The 18,669-nt window shown below is 40.3% G+C and overlaps 1 protein-coding gene across 3 annotated transcripts in view; it reads left to right on the top strand.

The window, feature by feature from the left end:
- Positions 1–672: 672 nt before the first annotated feature.
- The window catches only part of MRPS5 (mitochondrial ribosomal protein S5), a 62,237-nt gene continuing 44,240 nt past the window's right edge, over positions 673–18,669 (top strand). The window contains exons 1-2 of one of the 3 annotated variants that reach the window (XM_069805216.1): positions 673–804; positions 11,342–11,479. In XM_069805216.1, the coding sequence (XP_069661317.1) occupies positions 738–804; positions 11,342–11,479 (205 nt within the window). In that variant the 5' untranslated portion in view covers positions 673–737. Of the gene's footprint in view, positions 805–3,917; positions 3,961–11,218; positions 11,239–11,341; positions 11,480–18,669 lie in introns of those variants that run through there. The other 2 variants (XM_069805217.1, XM_069805218.1) reach the window with 2 other exon arrangements.

Raw genomic sequence — 18,669 nt, 5'->3', positions numbered from 1 at the left:
GCATTCACGGGACAGCAAGCACGCCTCGACTGCCCCTCTGACCAGCGACGCAGAGCCACGGGGAGAAAGCTGACTGGGGGGGAGAAGAGAAAGCTGACTGGGGGGAGAGGAGAAAGCTGTCTGTGGGGACACCCCGCGGCTACCCCGCCCTGGGAGCACCGCGCAGCCCGCCGCACCTCGGCTGTGCGGGGAGAAGGACGGAACCACCGTCCAGGCAGAGATCCTGACTCCTAAGAAAGCCGTACGAGCTCCGGGCAGAGCCCGGTGTTCACGCCAGCTTCGGTTTGGGGCAGGACCCGGCGCCCGGTCCCAGCCCAGCACCCCACCGGTGAAGGCCCGCCCCCAGCTGCACCCATAGCCCACCGCTACCGGCACCGGCGGCTACGAGGGCAGGGAACGCAGCGGGCGGGAACTGAGTTCAGCCCCCTCACGGCTCGGGCCTGGCCCGGGCCGTCCCGGCGCTGCTGCCCGCCCGCCCCACGGCGACCGTTGGGGTCCTGCCGCGGGGCTGTTCGGTCGGGTGCCTGCTAGACCGTTACCGGCGCGGCTGCCGGCGGGAAGGGGGGGCCGGGGCGGCGGGAGCATTTCCACAAGGGCTTCAGCCGAGTGTCAGCCGTTGGTGTTCGCCGCCCCGCTCTAGTTTTCCGCCGAGCCGCTGGCCCGCTGCCTTCGCTTTCTCCTCAGGCAGTGCGCGGGGCAGCTAAGTACGGTGGCCGGGAGCGGGGAAGGGCACCGTTATGGCGGTGGCGGCGGCGGCGATCGGGCGGGCGTGCGCCTCTGGTGCTTTCCGAGTGGCGTGGCGAGGTGACGGGGGAGCGTGTGGGACCGGGGACGCCTCCTCGGGGGCCGGGGGGGGGGGGGGGGGGAGCGTTAGCGCGGGAAGCGGGTGTGCTGTGTCCCCGTGGGGGGTCAGAGGCGGCGGGTGTCCGCCCCGCGTGGGCGTCCGTACACCCGTGTCCCCGCGTTTTGTAAACCTCTGCGCTGGTTCGGCCTCCGTTGCCCTCGTTCCGGCGTGGGAAGAGGGTTTATGCTGTTTGTCGGACTCGGCTCCATCGGTGGGATTTAGCGGTGGTTGCTGTGGCACGATGTTAATCAGCTGGTGACGAGCTCGGAAACAAGGCCGAGAGAAGCGGGAGCTGCTCTGTGTGGGCGTGGGTGGGAAGACACCACAGTCCCACACCTTCCCTTGTCTGTTCAGTCACCCCGGGTCCTGCAAGAGCTACACGAGTTCTGGTTCATGTCTGAACAACGCTAATCCAACTGTCTAAACAAATGTTATTTTTTTAAAGCCTGTATTTTGCTAGGTAGTGTGGACATAGTTGATTTTGCCTGTTGTCATGGTTTAACCGAAAGCAGGATAGAAGCGTGATAAATACCTTGTGAAATAACTATCTTTACACTTGCATTGTCATCTGTGGACAAGGTTGCTGTTGTCACTGCTTAGCAGTTTCTGTATTTCTTTTTCACATGTGGTAAACACGGACTTCATAAACGGGCTTTAGGCATGCAGGTCTCGCTCATCCTTACAGGGCTTGGGGCAGGCCAGCTGTGCCTTTGGAAACCTATTATCTCATCAGAGTAACTTGGGCAGTAATATATGCATTAAGATAATAGAGTGAGGTGGTTTGCTTTTTAAATCAAATATTGTTTTCTTCCCATTCTTTCTACCTTTCTCCTCTTATGTCTTCCTGGACGTTTTTAATTGATAGGAATCAAAGTTTGTTTTCTGGACTTCTCTAATTCTTCAGTAGCTATTCCTTTCTGTTTTTTTAATCCTCTGCAGTCACTTTCCAAAACTCAAATGTATTATTTTTCCGGTAGAGGTTAAAGAATACTTAGGAGGAAGGCAGAACGTCTATATTTTTTCCACTAAGGATCAGAGTTGACTTTGGATCTGTTGTTCAAAAATTGTGCTTAGAATATTGGGAAGATTGTCTTTTGATATATGAGAAATAATACTGTATAACTGAAAACTTCTGGTAGGTGGCATTTTCTGAATTATGTAGTTAATTGTTATATAGATTTTTTTTTTTTTTTTTGGTGACCTGCAGTCTTCTCATAAGAGAAGATTAAAGTCTTTCCATTATACACTGTTTTTAAGCAGTGAATACTACTGAGGTTTTGACACAAACTGAAGGTGGTACAGGTGTAGCTATTGCAGTGCCATGGGTACTTTAGCCTTTTGTATCGCTAAGTGCCCTTAATTTGCAATTTCGCTGCCTGCCTTTCTGCAGCTTTGTGCCCTTTCACCCAAGCTGCCCCGGCAGTGTTGCAGAGCCTTTGGGGTGGTGTTTTCCCCTTGTTCTCATGCTGTTGTCCTTATGACCTTGCAGCTGTGAATCCCAGTAGTGTTCGGTGGGTTCTTCTGGGTAGCAACTGGCAGGAGCCAGTACTCTTCTTCCCTTTGCTTTCGTCTGGGCTGTAGGTTTTGGATTCATTAGGGGATGCCACGACATGCCCTCATAGTGCTTAACAGCCAACCAGCCTGCATGTATCCAGTGAGGAGTCTACAAGGGTCCTGATGAAAAGTATGTGTGTACTATGGGAGATTCTTACAGGGGGAAATCATCTGCAGCACTGGAGACTGCGCTGGGATGCATGTTACGTCTTTCTGTCTCCTTTTGTTTTCACTTCTCCTTCGAAGTGACTTCCATCATTAGAGTCGTTGTATGCCATCAGCTATGCACCCTGCTAATAAATCTTGGTGAACCTGTCTCAGAATCCTTTATACAGCTGAGGTGGCTTGTATGCACTTAAGTTCTAGGGAAAAGTCATAACAAACTACATGAATGCCTGTGTGTTCTCCAGGGAAAGCTGGTGACTGAGGTGGGAAGAAAGGCCAGACTACATTAGTAGAAAAGTATATTCAGGCTTGGTATTAGAACACCTGGAAGCTGGGCATGTTTTTTGCTTTCAGCAGAGGACGTCCCTTCTTTCTCCCCCACTTTCAAAGGCAGAATAGAGTTCTCTAGGTTTTTTTTAGCTTCTGCAGTCCTCTAGAAACTTCCATCTCCACTCCTAAAACAAAAAATAAATCTAAGCAGTTAATGAATTTCTGGTCTCTTTTCTTCCTCAGGGCAATCTATAATGAAGTGATGCCTATTCTGTAGCCAAACAGCAATTAAAGCTAGAGCATTCAGGGAGGCTTGAAAGCAGGCCAGTGGTGTTTCCTTGGTGGAGGGAAACATTTTCACTGTCTAGTCACAGAGTATATCCTAAAAAAAAAAAATTTCTTGTAAGTAGACCAGGAAAAGTAAAAGGCTGCAACTGCTCCTAAATAATTTATTAAAATCATCTGTGGCTTTTCAGGTGTGACCCTCTAACTGTTTCTGATTTGATTACTTATGGTAGATAGTGACCCTTTCCATGTGCTGTGATTGTAAATGCATGGGTTTTAGTTTGAGAAATTAAGTTCTTCATATTCAGATTTTTCCAAGGTAGCTGGAATGTTTTTTAGAGAGCAGTTTGTACCAGTGCAAAGATTTCATTACTACATGGGCCCTTCTTGAGCACTTATGAGGTGATATAAAGAAAAAATTAACGATTCTGAAGTCTTCCGTGTTGCGATTGTTTGTATGAATGCATTATTTCTGTGCATAACAGTTTCATTTAAACAAAAAGCAGCAGCAAAATGTTAAAAAGAAAGAACAGCTCCCCACCCTCTACCCCCCCACAAACTTTATTGCCCACTAGAGGCTAAGTTAATAGCGCTTGATATCTTCAGAATTGCAATTTGGAATTTAATCAGAACATCTCTGTTTTCTTGTACATAAACCTTTTGAGAATGTCGTGATTATTTCAGCGTAGAGCCTCCCATGTGTATGTCTGGAACTATATTCGGGCAATTTTTCCAAAGTTCTAATTATAACCACAAAATAAGCATCTTGATGGCTCTTTTTTAAAGTTTTTTTAAAGTTCTCACTGTTGAAACCAACTTCATGCAGTGTTTCTTTCTCTCAGGTATAGAACTAAGTAAGAACAGTTTTCTGTATTTAATTCCTGTGGAAAATAATTACAGGAGTAGAAAGGTTTATTAAATTGTTGCCAATTCTTTAAAAAACATCAGCACTCAGGCTTGCTGAACACTGCATTTGCTAGTGAAGTAAATATGCAGATGTTTAGCATGCTTGGTGTCTTTCAGAATGTTAGGTGATTTAGCAATCAAATGGCAATGCATACCAATTTTGGCCATCGTGTGTGATGACACATGCTGCACCCTGTGCATAAATCTCCTAAAGGTGGCATGTTAAACCAGCATGTAACTGAATTAAAGGTTAGCAAAGTTATAATGAAATGGGTACAGTAAAGTAGTAGACTTGTATATGAACTAGGGTGAGTGTTAGAAAGAAAACTGTTAGGGATTTAAAGTTTGCTGAAATGAGACTGTTAACCTGTTAGGTTTACTTTTCCACCTATCTAGAGATGCATTCTTCTGTTGCATCTTGTGAGAAGAATGAAATGGCTTTATAGTGGTTTTGTTAAGTGAATTTTTAGTGATGAATATATGTATATTTATACTTGTATACAATTTTGTATTTAGCCAGCGAAAAACAACATTTAAAAGTCAGTGCAGGGTTTTAATTGTAAAGTTTATAGCAGGGAAGTAAGTATCAGTGAGGAGTTAATTTTATGTTAGTGCAGAGGATGACTTAAATATAGTAAGCATGCTTTTTTTTCTTTTTTTTGCTTTGTTGAACACGTCTTTCACTGGTGGCAAGACATCAGTCCAGCATTCATGACCTGTCTTGCTGTTGTGGTTTAACCCCAGCCAGCAACTAAACACCACGCAGCCACTCACTCACTCCCTGCCTGGCAGTGGGATGGGGGAGAGAATTGAAAAAAAGTAAAACTCTTTGGTTGAGATGAAGACAGTTGAATAGGACAGAAAGGAAGAAAACAATAATAATGATAATAATAGTAATAAAATGACAATAATAATAAAAGAATTGGAATATACAAAACAAGTGATGCACAGTACAATTGTTCACCGCTTGCTGACTGATGCCCAGTTAGTTCCTGAGCAGGGATCCACCCTCCCCCCTGGCCAACTCCCCCAGTTTATATACTGGGTGTGACATCACATGGTATGGAATATCCCTTTGGCTAGTTGGGGTCAGCTGTCCTGGCTGTGTCCCCTCCCAACTTCTTGTGCCCCTCCAGCCTTCTTGCTGGCTGGGCATGAGAAGCTGAAAAATCCTTGACTTAGTCTAAACACGACTTAACACACTGATGTTTTCAGTTGTTGCTATCAACATTCTTCTCATACTGACCCCAAAACATAACACTATACCAGCTACTAGAAAGAAAATTAACCCTATCCCAGCCAAGACCAGGACACTGGCTTTTACAGACGATTCAGTTTTGAATAGCTTATTGTAAGAAACATTTTAGATTTTAAATAAAAATCCCATCATGGATGTTTGGAGGATGTACCAGGAATGGAGGATAATGATGCGTTAACTGTACATACTTACATTTCAAAATTCTGTTTTATTGAGATGTGACATTTCAAACTGTTTACATTCCATAAATATTTTTATTCTTTGCTTTCCTTTCAAAGTGTCTACTGCCTTGGTAGCAGTATGTGTACAGGAAGCATGTGGGTATGCTTTATTAAATACCAGCAGTCAGTGTTTTAGACTTTGGGCATCATGTGGGTTTGGGGCTTTTTTTTTTTGCCATGTATTCCTCCTCCCTCTTTTGTCCTGCTGCAATTCAGAGACCAAAACAATCTCATCTCCCAGTGTCCCAAAACATGGTCAACACAGCCCCTGGGCTTTCCTAGACATGTAATTTTGATTGCCAGCTCAGAACTGGTGTTCTCTTGTTGCCAGGCTTAAAAGTGTAAGTTACTCTCACTTTTAAAAAGATTGAATCCTTAAAGAAAACAGGAGATTGTCACTGGTTTCAGTGAAGTCAGGATCTCACCCTGGGCTTTAACAATTTTTGACGTGAGTTGTAATAGTTGGATGTTGTCGAACTTTGTAAAAATAGCTTTAGATCACCAGACTTCTTGAGATCAGATGAAGGTCTTCTGACCTTTTTCTATTACACCAGTGTTTATTTGGCTGCTTCTTTTTCTGACATTTGACATTTTCTCCTCTTCTGTGCCCCAAGCATTCTGTCAGAATTTTATTTCTGCAGCAGTTTTTCATCTGGTTCCACTGTCTCTTGATTCTTCTTACTGTTGTCATTTTGTCCTAACTTTATTGCCTCTTTATAGACTTTTTTCAGATTTCCATCATAATTTCAGAAGGGGATGGTATTTAGAGTGTGGAACTTTTTTTTGCTAATGAATGTAGGAGTAAAACAAACAACCAAAAGCAAATGGCATTGCAAATATTTTTGATAATGAAGTAAACTGTCTAATACTCTTATGTTTTGTTTTCCAAAAGAATGTATTGTTTCTTAGAGAATTTAGAATATGCTTTTGTATTACAGAACTGTGAAAGAAACCATCACCTCTGCTGCTAGAAGTGCAATGACCAATTCAAACAAAGCAATGACTTTCTCACTGTAATGTTTTAATGTACGTGTAAGCCTGGCCCAGACAATTAGTGTTGTTCCTGATGTTCTGAATATTGACCAGTTATTTATCTTTTTTAGCTAATAAAGTGTTGCTCCAATAGATGACTCGAAGTGAATGTCTGTAGAGCCAGTTTAACAAACAGGGTGCAAGAGGAGCCCTCAGAGTTGGCAGGGAAGCTAAATTAATTCTTTGCATCCCTATTCACTGGAAAAAGAAACAAGAGATTTCCATATGGTACCCCTTGGTCATGATGGTGGTGAGAGTTAGGAGGTATTTCTGAAATTAAAATAACTGTGAAAGAGGCTATGGGACAGATCTACAGGATGATCATTATCAGGTTCAGAAGCTATTCACAAAAGAATTCTAAGAGAATTCCAGGATGAAAAAGATGAATTACTAGTAAGAGTATAGAACCTTCCCTTTGAAATTGCTTTGGTACCTGAAGAGTGGAAGGTGGTAAATGTGGCACCAATCTTTTAAAAAAAGCTTGCAGAATAAATGTGAATAAAAAGGTTAATGTATGCCTTCAGTAATGGAAAATTCAACCTTAAAAATCTCTTGGAGTTTGGGTGTGTTTGTTGTTTTTTCTGGGAGACTCAGTAGGATAACAGTGATCCAGTTAATGCACTGCATGCATGATTTCCAAATAGCTTTTAGCTGAGTCCCTCACCACAGACTTTTAAGAAGTTCAGCAGATGTGGGATATCAGAGGAGGTCATGGTGTGTTTAAATAATTCGCTGAAAGTTATGGAAGAGTGTTGGAGCTCTGTGGTACTGGTTAACAGGTTCATAAGCACACTGGAAAAGGGGTTGAGCAGCAAGGGAATTAATTTTGGTGGTGGTACAAAGTTATTTAAAGTAGAAAAGAAAGACTGACTGGAGAGTTACTGAAGATGGAATTGAATGGGCAATAAAATGGTGAATGAATTACAGTGTAGATAAATATAAAGTGATGAAGTTCTAAATCCCTTCATATCCAAAAGACTAAATCACAACTGGAAAAGACTGATATAAAGGGGAGATGGGTCACCAGAAATACTATGGCAGCAGCTGAGTAAGCTGGGACTTCTCAACCTGGAAAAAGCTTCCTGGGGAACTATGAGAGAAGTCTGCTAGATCACATGTGACGTGCATAGGAATTGACTTTCTCTTCCAATTTGACAACTAGGCCATGGAGCTAATGAAAGACAGGATAACAATAATAATAATAATAAGCATCTGGTTCATTACGTGGTGAGTAGTGGATGTGTGGAACTCTCTACCAAGGAGTGTTGTGGATGCAGGATGTCTATGTGGTTCTGAGGAAATCACCTGTACTGAAAATAGTCAGAGACTTAGATGACACAATGGAGGACAGTATTCGCTCGCTTGTGTTAAGAACTAGGAGTTAAGTCTGTTTTAAAAAAAGCTGGTTCAAGGAAATTATCAGTAGATGTGCTCATGCATGTGAAAAGATAATTTGTAGGCCAACAGGAAGTATGTGAAGTGGGGAAGAGTGTGCCACTTCAAGTCATGTTTGAGGCATGACAAAATTTGCAAGTGCTTGAAGAAGACAGGATTAGATTTTGCAAGTTATTTTGAAGCAATTTCCAGCTGTAGGCAATTAAGGGGTGCAGCAAGGGAAATTATAAATACTGCCACACAGTGCAATTTTAAATTCGTTGTAGATACATGGTGTTATTTTTTAAAAAATAACTTCTTTAATTGCATGCTATTCCAAAACCCAGTAATTTTTGTGAAAATTATTCTCAGATGAACTGTTAATTTAATCTTGTAGATTAACAGTTTGTCATTAAATGCATATTAAAAACACAAAACAGCTCAAAAATTGAGTGTGCTTATAGACTTATCATTAACATTGTCTATGTAGTTCGTATTAAGAGTGACTGCTAGTTCAGTAGCATTTTGAAGTGAAAGGAAGCGTTTGAGTAGTGACTAGCATATTGTCTGTATGTGTCTCATACTATGACTCAGTGATATGTTCTGCATTCTCTGTGAATTTAACCAGATATTTAAGAATCTCCTATTCCTATTTTTTGGTTTTTTTTTAATTTCGTGAAAATTAAGTTTTTCACAAAATTTTCATAATGGAGTTTTTTGTGAACTTTAACTTTTCACAGGAAGAAATGATGATAAATTTACATTTTAAGACTACTTTGAGAAGAATTTTTTAGAACTTCCTGCTACATTACCCCAGTTAACTGAACTGATTGTTATTTGCCTGGAAGGAGCTATTGTCCTGACTTCAAAAAATGGATTGTTGTTTTATTGATACTGGATGGTAACAGAACATGAAGAAATAGGTTTTTAATTTTTTTAATTTTATTACCATTTTCTGAATAACATGTTGAATAATTGATTGCAAGACAGTATAGCCCTTTTTAGTTTGTTGAATATGCACACTGGATTGATTGATTATGTAAGTAGGAAAAATACGAATTCCTTCTGAAGAACCATCTTTCTGTGCTGGTCAATAAATGAAAGTATATCTTGCTTTCATTGTTGTAGGTGAGCACCTGAGCCTTAGCAGTTATAACATGCTCCCTTTGGCTAATAGAAGAGCAACCTTTCTGCATCAGTTGAGCTACCTGGCAGAAAATGCACCACCATGCTATATGGAAGTAATCTGTTCTGGAGATGATAAGAGCATGTGTAATTGGCTAGCTTAGAAATAATCAAATCTGGAGGGCCCTGGGGAAGGTACTTCTGGAGATTAGTTCTCCTTTCCGGATGCCAGAGTAAGTAGGTTCATGAATTGGCAGAATCACAGAATAGTTGAGGTTGGAAGCTGCTGGAGATCCAGTTCACCTTCGCTTCTCAGAGCAGGGTCAGCTAGAGTAGATTACCAGGACCATGCTCAGCTGAGAGTAGAAAAAAAATGTTTTCTTATGTTCAGATGGCATTTTTATGGTTTTTAAATTTATGCCTGTTGCCTCTTGTCCTGTCGCTGGGCACTACTAAGAGCCTGGCTCAGGTCTTCTTTATACCCTTCCTTCAGATATTTATATACATGGGTAAGACCCCTCCTGAGCCTGCTTTTCTCCAAGCTAAATGGTCCCAGCTCTCTCAGACTCTCCTCTTATGAGAAATGCTCTAGTCCCTTAATCATCTTTGTGACCCTTCACTGGACTTTCTCATAGAATATCTGAAGTTGGAAGGGACCCATAAGGATCATCGAGTCCAACTCCCTGCTCCTCGCAGGACTACCTAAAACTAAACCATATGACCAAGAGCATCGTCCAGATGCTCCTTGAACTCTGACAGGCTTGGTGCCGTGACCACTTCTGTGGGGAGCCTGCTCCAGTGACCAGCCACCCTCTCAGTGAAGAACCTTTCCCTAATGTCCAGTTGTCATGGTTTAACCCCAGGCAGCAACTTTGCACCACGCAGCCACTCGCTCACTGCCCCCCACCCAGTGGGATGGGGTAGAGAGTCAGAAAAAAAAAGTAAAACTCATGGGTTGAGATAAGAATGATTTAATAACTAAAGTAAAACAAAATGTAATATTAACAATAATAACAATAAAAAAATAATTGTAATGAAAAGGAATATAATAAAATAAACCCCCCCGCAACGCTAAAACCCAAGATAAGTGATGCACAATGCAGTTGCCCACCACCCGCTGACTGATGTCTGAGCAGTGATCCGCCCCTCCCAGCCAACTCCCCCCATTTTATATACTGAGCGTGACTTGCTATGGTATGGAATATCCCTTTGGCTAGTTCGGTCAGCGGTCCTGGCTGTGCTCCCTCCCAGCTTGTGCACCTGCTTGCTGGCAGACCATGGGAAAGTGAAAAATCCTTAACTTAGGATAAGTGCTACTTAGCAACTAAAACATCAGTGTGTTATCAACATTATTCTCACATGAAATCCAAAACACACTATACCAGCTACTAGGAAGAAAATTAACTATCCCAACGGCAACCAAGACACCAGTTCTCCAGTATGTCCACATCTCTCCTGTACTGGGGAGCCCAGAACTGGACACAGTTCTGCTCCAGGTGTGTCTCACCAGTGCCGAGTAGAGGGGAAGAAGGATCACCTCCCTCAGCCCACTGGCAACAGTCCTCCTAACGCAGCCCAGGACGCTGTTGGCCTTTTTTGCTGCAAGGGCACATGGTCAACTTGGTGGCCACCGGGATCCCCCGAGTCCTTTTCTGCCAAGCTGCTTTCCAGCTCTTCAGCCCCCGGGATATGTTGGTGCATGCGGTTCCTCCCCGGGCGCAGGACTTTGCCCGTGCTGAACTTGGTGAGGTTCCTGTCAGCCTGTTTCTTTCTCCAGCCTGTCAAGGTCCCCCTGGATGGCAGCTTGACCCTCTGGTGCATCAGCCACTCCTCCCAGTTTTGTATCATCAGCAAACTTGCTGAGGGTACACTGCCCCACCATCCGGATCGTTACAAAGTTGTTGAACAGGATTATTGGCTGATTTCAGATTTGGTTTTCATAGCACATACAGTATTTTATGATGTACTTATTTATCACTTTTGAGTGTGTCCAGGAAGATTATTGCACGTTTTGCTGCTAGGACATTATTTCTACTTTTTGAGGGTGCATTCTCACTCTATCAGCAATGTGTTAGAAGCCTTCTAGCCACCTTCTCTTTGTGACATTTTCTATTGAAGTATTTCCCCCCACCTTCAGCAACTTCCTTTGCACTTCAAGACAAAACGTTCAAGCGTGATTTCCCTTTGGAAACCAAGCTGTATGAGTAAATATTACTGTTTTTTCTTCTGGTATGTATAGTTTCAGGAAATGCTGTTTTAAAGAAGATGATGTCCTGTGTATAAACATCTTTCTGTCTTCATTCTCAGGGTTTGCTTCTGTGCCAGTGAAAGGGAGTTGCAGTTCGTATTGTAGCCTAGCATGGGCTTTCCAGGCACGGTGTTCCATCTCTGCCCCCTGGACTGTGACAGTTGAGCAACGCAGACAAAGCAGTTTCTTCAATACTTGTAAGTCTCGAGTTGGATTAAAGTTATTATCTGTAATAAACAGAAGAAGAAAAGAAAATTTTGCTTTGGAGAGGTACAGTCATGAAAATCTATGTATAGCAACTTTTTGTATCTACTCTAGTTACATATCTCCTAAGATTATAGTTGCAGCTACAGCTCTTGACAGAAGTGTGTGCACAAGGTCAATTTATTATCTTTTAGTAGCAAGCAAGGATTTGCTTTATGTCACAGTGAATCCGTCTAATATACGTCATTGGATGGAAGGGGGAAACACCTTCCCCTCTGTTTCCTAGTCCTTTATTGAGAATGTAAATTGTGTGTGTTTATTTTCTAAATTATTTTTGAGCTACAGGCAAGACATACTGTTCAAGCTGTGCTATCTCAAAAACGAAATAACTAAAATGCAGTAATGTGTTAAACAAAAACTGTTGATAATGTCCTGCTAATTGTCTGGCCAGCTGCAGTATTTTCCTCCAGTCCTGAAAGGAATTACACACATGCTTAACATAATTGAGAAATGATAGCTTTTTAAATTCATGCTTGGGACCGTGAACTGAGATAGCTGAGGAGCCATTCTGCTTGTTTTGTCGTTCCTTATCCTATCCCATAGGGGAAGAGAAGGAATAGTAAGAACATAATCTCTGGAGGAGATAACTGCAGCGGTTTGGGAGTCAGTTCTTTGACTGTTTATAATCCATAGAATATAAGAGCTCTGCAAAATCAAGCTTTCAGAACTGGTGGTCTCTTCCTATTCTCTACATCTGAGTGGCAGAATACTGTGTTTGTTTTCTTTACATTTGCTAAAGAAATGGAGTTTAAACAGTCATGCTGGATGTCTGTTCATCTTACCCATTAAATTTTGACCATTGCCTGATTTCGAACAACTGAGGGTAGAGAGGTCTGAAAAGACCTGCAAAAGGCTGCAGTGTAAACCAGAGGCTCTGCATGGTAAAGTTTTTCTAAGGGTGCCAACTGCAGGAAAAATTAATTTAGAACTTTTTCTTAGGCACCCAAGCAGTCACAAGATGAAAATATGTAAGAAGCTAAGCACTGTTGTTATTTTGTTTATCTATGTTAAATCTAAAATATAGCACTGTAAGTGATTGCAATGTGATTACAATTTGTAGGTTAGATAGTTTCCTTAATTATGCTTATGTTCATATTCACAAAGTCTAGATGAGCTCTGTTTTACCAGGAATTTTGCCAGCTGTCTTGTTAGATGACTTAAGGAAAAATGTTTGTTAGATGACTGAATTAAAAATGTTTGTTGTGATTGCATCTGCACTGTTTGACTTAATAAAATTTTAATGAGTTATATTTAGGCAAACTACCTAAAACTATTGGCTTACTTAATAAGATGTAACAAATTGGAAGAATTTAAGGGTACCTCCTTTATGTATTCAGCAGAGACAGTAGCCATCATGTTCGGAAGGCTGAGGGTTTTATATTTCAAAGTACAGTTATTCTAAGAACAGTTTCTCTTACAGAAGTAAAAAATAAAATCTTCAAAATTCAAATGAAGTAGATTTTAACGGTATAAATCACTTGTATCCTCTAGCAGTGCAGTTGCTTCAGAAGTGGTAACATTAAAAATGCAGATGTGACCATTTTATGTGAAACAATTTTCAAGCGAAATGTCAACCAAATGACAGTCCTTTGTGACTGAGAAAGTTGACTATACTTTTCTATCTCATTAGTGAAGGTTTACTTCTCTTCCATCATACTTTTAAAAATATGCTTGTGTTAGTAGCGTCATCTGTATCTTCAACTTAACTATTAAAACCACTTTAACTCATTTAAATAGAAGGAATTAATTTAAATAGGAGGAATTGCAATTATCCTAGGCAGTCTGTGATCCTTACCCTGATAGCTGTCTCCTGCAACTCTGACACAAAAATATACACAGGGGTTTATTCTTGTCCTGTGACATATTTCAGTGAGTTTGTAATGAAATAATTTAAAACGATCTTATTCCAGGCTTAGCTTCTGTCCCTCCGTCCTTTCCCCTTTCCACCCTCCCCACTATGGGAAGCCATTCAGTTTCCATTTACTTCACAGTTTCACGTGCTTACTTAGAGATGTGGAAGGGCCTGAGGGTTTTCAAATCATGTTTAAAAAATACATAACTTCCTCTGAAAAGTCTTGCCTCCTTTTTCAGTGTGTCTCAATAGACCTGGTATTTGCAGATAATGTCTTTCTTGTGCCTGTTTCAGTCCAACTTTTGTCTCGGACGATAGGGCAAGTCTGTTTTCCCTACTTCTCAGTACATTTATGGGCAGGCACACAGACTGGGAAATCCCATTAATCCAGACTTTTTGAACAGATGCTTAAGCTTCAGTTGTTGAGAAACATTGATAAAAAGTGCTATATGTTTAATGGAAGAAGTATTTATCTGTCTGACCTGTAGATGAGGAAAGTGTGAGATATAGACCGTTTAAATCTGATAGCCACAGAACTGGGCTGGAATACATGGGCTGTCATTCCTGAGGGCAGTGGAGGCAGACAGATGTGTCGTGAATACTGAAACGGTTTGGCTGTCTCCCAGCCATAGGAGTTATCTTTGACCCAAATCATCCAAACCAGCTAGCATAATTTTCTCAGCATCTGTTGTGTATCTAAGTGTATGTGAGAATAAAGAACTTTTATTTGGTACTGGTTCTATATAAAAATTATGCTTTCCTACTCACAGTATCAATTCCATTAGCTACCCTTGGGAACAAATGAAAAGAACTTAACTTCTCTGTTGCTAGGTGATGTTTCCTCTTAGGTTAGAATACAGAATAAGGAATATGATGATTTTTCAGAGGTTATAGAACTAGATTGTAATGATCAAGGGAGAATCATTTAGACCAACAATATAAAGTCATACTCAGAGTAACATGTTTTGTCTCTAGAGGCTTTGCATACTGGAAGCATTTGTACTCAGTATAAACCTCTGTGTTTGTGTTCATTCTTGGAAACATCAGTTCCTGAAAGCCTGCTCCTTAATTGCATTTTATATTATATTTTTGTAGTCCTACATGAGCTTTCTTTGGATTAAATTGGGGTTTTTTCTGTTGTACCTAACTTGAGGATCAGAGTGGAAAAAAAATTTTTCTTTCTTTCAATTTCTCAAGAATTTTTCTTTAAGTATGAACACACCAGACAAATAATTACTGAGTTATCATTTGTCATTGTCAGGAGCATCATATGAAGAGTTTTGATGTTTCAGCATTAAGGATGTAAAGAGTTCCAAATACACAACTGCCTTTTTTTTTTTTTTTTCTTTTTCCCTCTTAAAAAGGGGGGTGCCTGTGTGTTGAAGAATAGTTGGTTAATTGTTTTAATTCAGAAAAAGTAGAGTGAATATTAAATGCCTTACAGTTAATTGTACTTAATGGGGGGGGCTATTTTATTAGGTTTTGATTTGTTACTATGTGCTGTAACTTTTGTGAAAGCACTTGGCCTCTGGTTTTCATTTTGTTTTGAGGAAATGAACCAGGCCAATGATGATTAGTTTGCAGACCTCACTGAAATCTCTGTTCTCTGTATCCCTCTGGTGACAGAGGCCAGCTTTGTAATACTTATTATTTAAAAAAAACCAAAAAACCTGCAAATTAAAGCTTTAATAACCAAAGCCTTCAAAAAGATAGTAGCATTTACAACAGCATCTACTAGCTAAGCTAAGGTCCTGGCTTTTTAATAAGATGTTACGAAGAAAAAAATACAGTTTCTCAGATGTTTGTCAGCATAATTTACAGCAGTTTTGGTTCTTTGTTTAAGGTAACAAGTTTTTAATCTGATAATGACGGGGTTTGTAGCTAGATTTATTCAGGATTTGAATTGTGACTAACCTGAAAGTCCCATATCTACAACTTCCTGCTGACATTGTGATAAATTGCCAGTTTTAAAAAATGTGAAATTCTAATGCCAAGTGCACTGTGAAAGTGTGCTCAAGGTTTGCAGTTAAGTAGAGTTATTCACTGTGTCTGTGTAGCAGTATGAATGCATCTTTCAGAATAATATTTTCCAGCTCCAGAGTTTTTGTTGTACTATCATAATGCAATAGATTATTTCTGGTTTTGGGGAAGTGGCCCAAAACTGTCCCATGCTATCCTATGGGAATAATAGTTAGATTATAGACATCTTTTGCTGTCAACAAGTTTGCAGACACACCTAAACTAATTTTTTTTGGCAATGCACATAATGAGAACTTCGGCGTTTTTAAATGAAATTATTAAACTTCTATGAATAAGCATGTAGCCTTTACAGCTTCAGCCTTATATTAGCAAAACTAAACAGAAGCCACAAAGTTTGTTAGTAGATGAGGTTTTTTCCTGTTTCACTATTGTGGAAATCCAGCTAGCAGTGAGAAGTAGAAATGAGATTAAGTTTTCAGTGGAAATGTTTCAGATATGCACACAGTTCTGATTTTTAGTCTGTGAAGTTTATCTAAAACCACCTTATATCTGTCCCATGGTACTAATCTTTTACATGGTCTCATGTTCCTCTTTATGGTCTTGCAGTAGTCCTTGTCTTTCTCAGACATTTTCAATGTCCAGATTCTTGCAGTTCTGCAGTTAGATACCATCTGCTATCCAAAGTAATTTTGAGTGACTCAGTAATGGACTGTCTAAACTGAATGCTTTATATTCTTTGCTACTTCCTAGGTTTGTATAAAGGCCCTGTAGAGCTAACAGATAATATCCTCAGAAGATGACATCTTAAGAGGGTTGAGGCAGAGTTGTGAAGAGAAACATGTATTTTGCTAAAGCAGCCCTTTTTTTTTGAAGGCAGCGCTTGGTGGCGGGTGGTGGTGTGGGAGTTTTTTATCTTCTCATTATCTTTCAGCAGAACTCGATATCAGATATGCATCATACGCTTCCATTTAGAATGTAAGGGGTCTCTTTTGCAGTTGAAGAAAACAATGTTTTGAGCATGGTCACTTAGGGAACTTGAGAGTAATCCAGCACTATATCTCATTTTTTATGGATCCATGCTTTTCTGTTTACGGACTGGGATTAGACAGGGAGTCAAGGAACTATGATGTCCCATGATGGCAGACAGTTGCACTTCGGAGATAAAGGAAATAGCAGGGGCAGTTCTCATTTGGGATGAACACACTGATTTTGACAAAACTGCTTTAGAATCTTCCATGTTTTAAGTAATCCATCCAATATTAGTATGCCATTGTTCCATTTTTCTCTCATAAATAAATCTATTTGTATTATCATCTGCGCAATACTCCTTTTTGAACTGTGGAGGAGAGGATTCAACCTATTAAAGGAGTTAAATAATTTCCATAAATATCTTTAAACAGGCTGAGTAAGTCTTAGAATTAAAGACTTCCACTTTTAAAACTAACAGGAGAATACTATGTTAGAAACATCACTTGTCAGGAATAACTGATGGTGTGAACTGAGTTGACAGTTTTTGAACAGTATGTGAGTTCAGTTGAAGATTACAAAGGGATATAAAGTCAGACTTCGTCTTTGTTTTGGATGGTTCACTTCTGTTGCTCTGGAATTAGGTATTTCATGTAATTGTGAGAATGCCTCCAGCCACTAGTAGGTCTTGTGCTTGAAATTTAATGTTAATATGTGCAATTGAAAGTGACATCTAAATAATTTGCTTCATGTTTGACTCATGTTCAGCCACTGAAATGGGTTGTAGGTTTTGCTCTTAAGACAGCTGCTCTGTGTACATTTTTGCCTAGCATCTTTATCTTAAATGCTTTGTAGTTAAGGGTATTGTTGTTAGGCACATTTTATAAGACTGTGGAGAGAGAAAGTAAGACATGGTAAGGCCCAGATTTAAAAATGCGGTTGAGCAGTCCTTCTCCTGACCTAAATGATTTAAATTGCAGTTCATTGCCAAATCCTAGATGGTTAGAGCAGTTCATGTAGCCTGCTCTGTGCCAACCTGTGTCCTAGAAATCTTTTAAGTACTGATGAGGAGGGTGTGGGAAACAGAAAGGTGATTTTTAAAGGGTGGTTTTTTGGAATGGAATTTGTGAAAAAACAGACACATCTATTCTTGCAGAAAATGGGAGACCAAGGTTGAAGTCCTTGCAATCAAGTAGCGTTTGGGTGTCCAGATTCCAGATAGGTGACTTAACTACTGAATTAAGTTAAAGGATCTTTTCCTTTGGATGTAAGGATCACCATCGTTTCCTTTGCCTTCTCTCTTCTGTCCTGAGCCAGCTACATCTACCTCCCTCTACTCACAAACTCTTCCTGGGCTCGCTTCAAGGCAGCTGCTGGATTGAGTCCCCATTACACCGGCAAGTATCACAACTACGTGGTTTTTCTTTCTATGCCATACTTGAGCAGTCACATGGGGTAGGCTATAATTGACCTGAAGTTCAGATTTCTCTTACACAAACTTGAAAATGTGAAAATGATCTCATCAGGTAGTGCGTGTAAGATACTACACATTTATCTGGCCATGCTGGCTGCGGATAGCTAAGTACAAACTCTATTTGCAAGTCATTCTACAGTCATTATTTTGTGTGTATTTTTAAAACAGCTGGCAAATTCATGTTAGCAGATGGCCCTGACTCCTTCAAGGAAGTTTCTTTTAAATCAAAATAGATTTAGCATTAATATGAATTAAGAATTTGAAGTGTTAGTTTGTATCAAAACCAAAGATTTCTTTTAATCTGTTTCTTACTTTGGGTCACTTAATGACCTGATTATTGTTGACTGATAGAGAAAAAAGATTTATGCTCAGTTATTTGAAATATACTATTTCATAATGTGCTTGCAAAGGAGTAAAAAAAAGAAAGCTACTTTTGTTGCTCTTGTTCTTCCATTCTCGTTGATGGATATGAGTTCATTAAAAATCTGAACTCTCTAACTTACACTGGTTTTTGGGTTTTTGTTTCTACTTCCTTGTGATTTTTGCCTTTGTAGGCCTAATTTACATGGAAAATAGCCTTTTTACGTGTTACTGTCAGTTTTCAGCTTAGATGTTTTTTGTACCGTGGTTTTGTTCTGTAAGCTGCAACTTGTATATGCAGCTTACAGGCCTTATTGGGGAATAGATGCCTTAATAGTGAACCTGGAATTTGAGATTGAAATCCTATTCTAGCATATGTTGCCACTGGAAGTCTTGCTGTGGCAGTCATACCCATGGTTGCTTGAGTATTGAAGTTTTTACTGTAGACCCAGGTTTAGGCTACTGATCTCACCTTGGCTCTGAAATGTTGA

This window comes from Haliaeetus albicilla, chromosome 17 (genome assembly GCF_947461875.1).
Source record: "Haliaeetus albicilla chromosome 17, bHalAlb1.1, whole genome shotgun sequence".
Taxonomy (NCBI): Eukaryota; Metazoa; Chordata; class Aves; order Accipitriformes; family Accipitridae; genus Haliaeetus; species Haliaeetus albicilla.
This window is presented reverse-complemented; position numbering and strand designations above follow the sequence as displayed.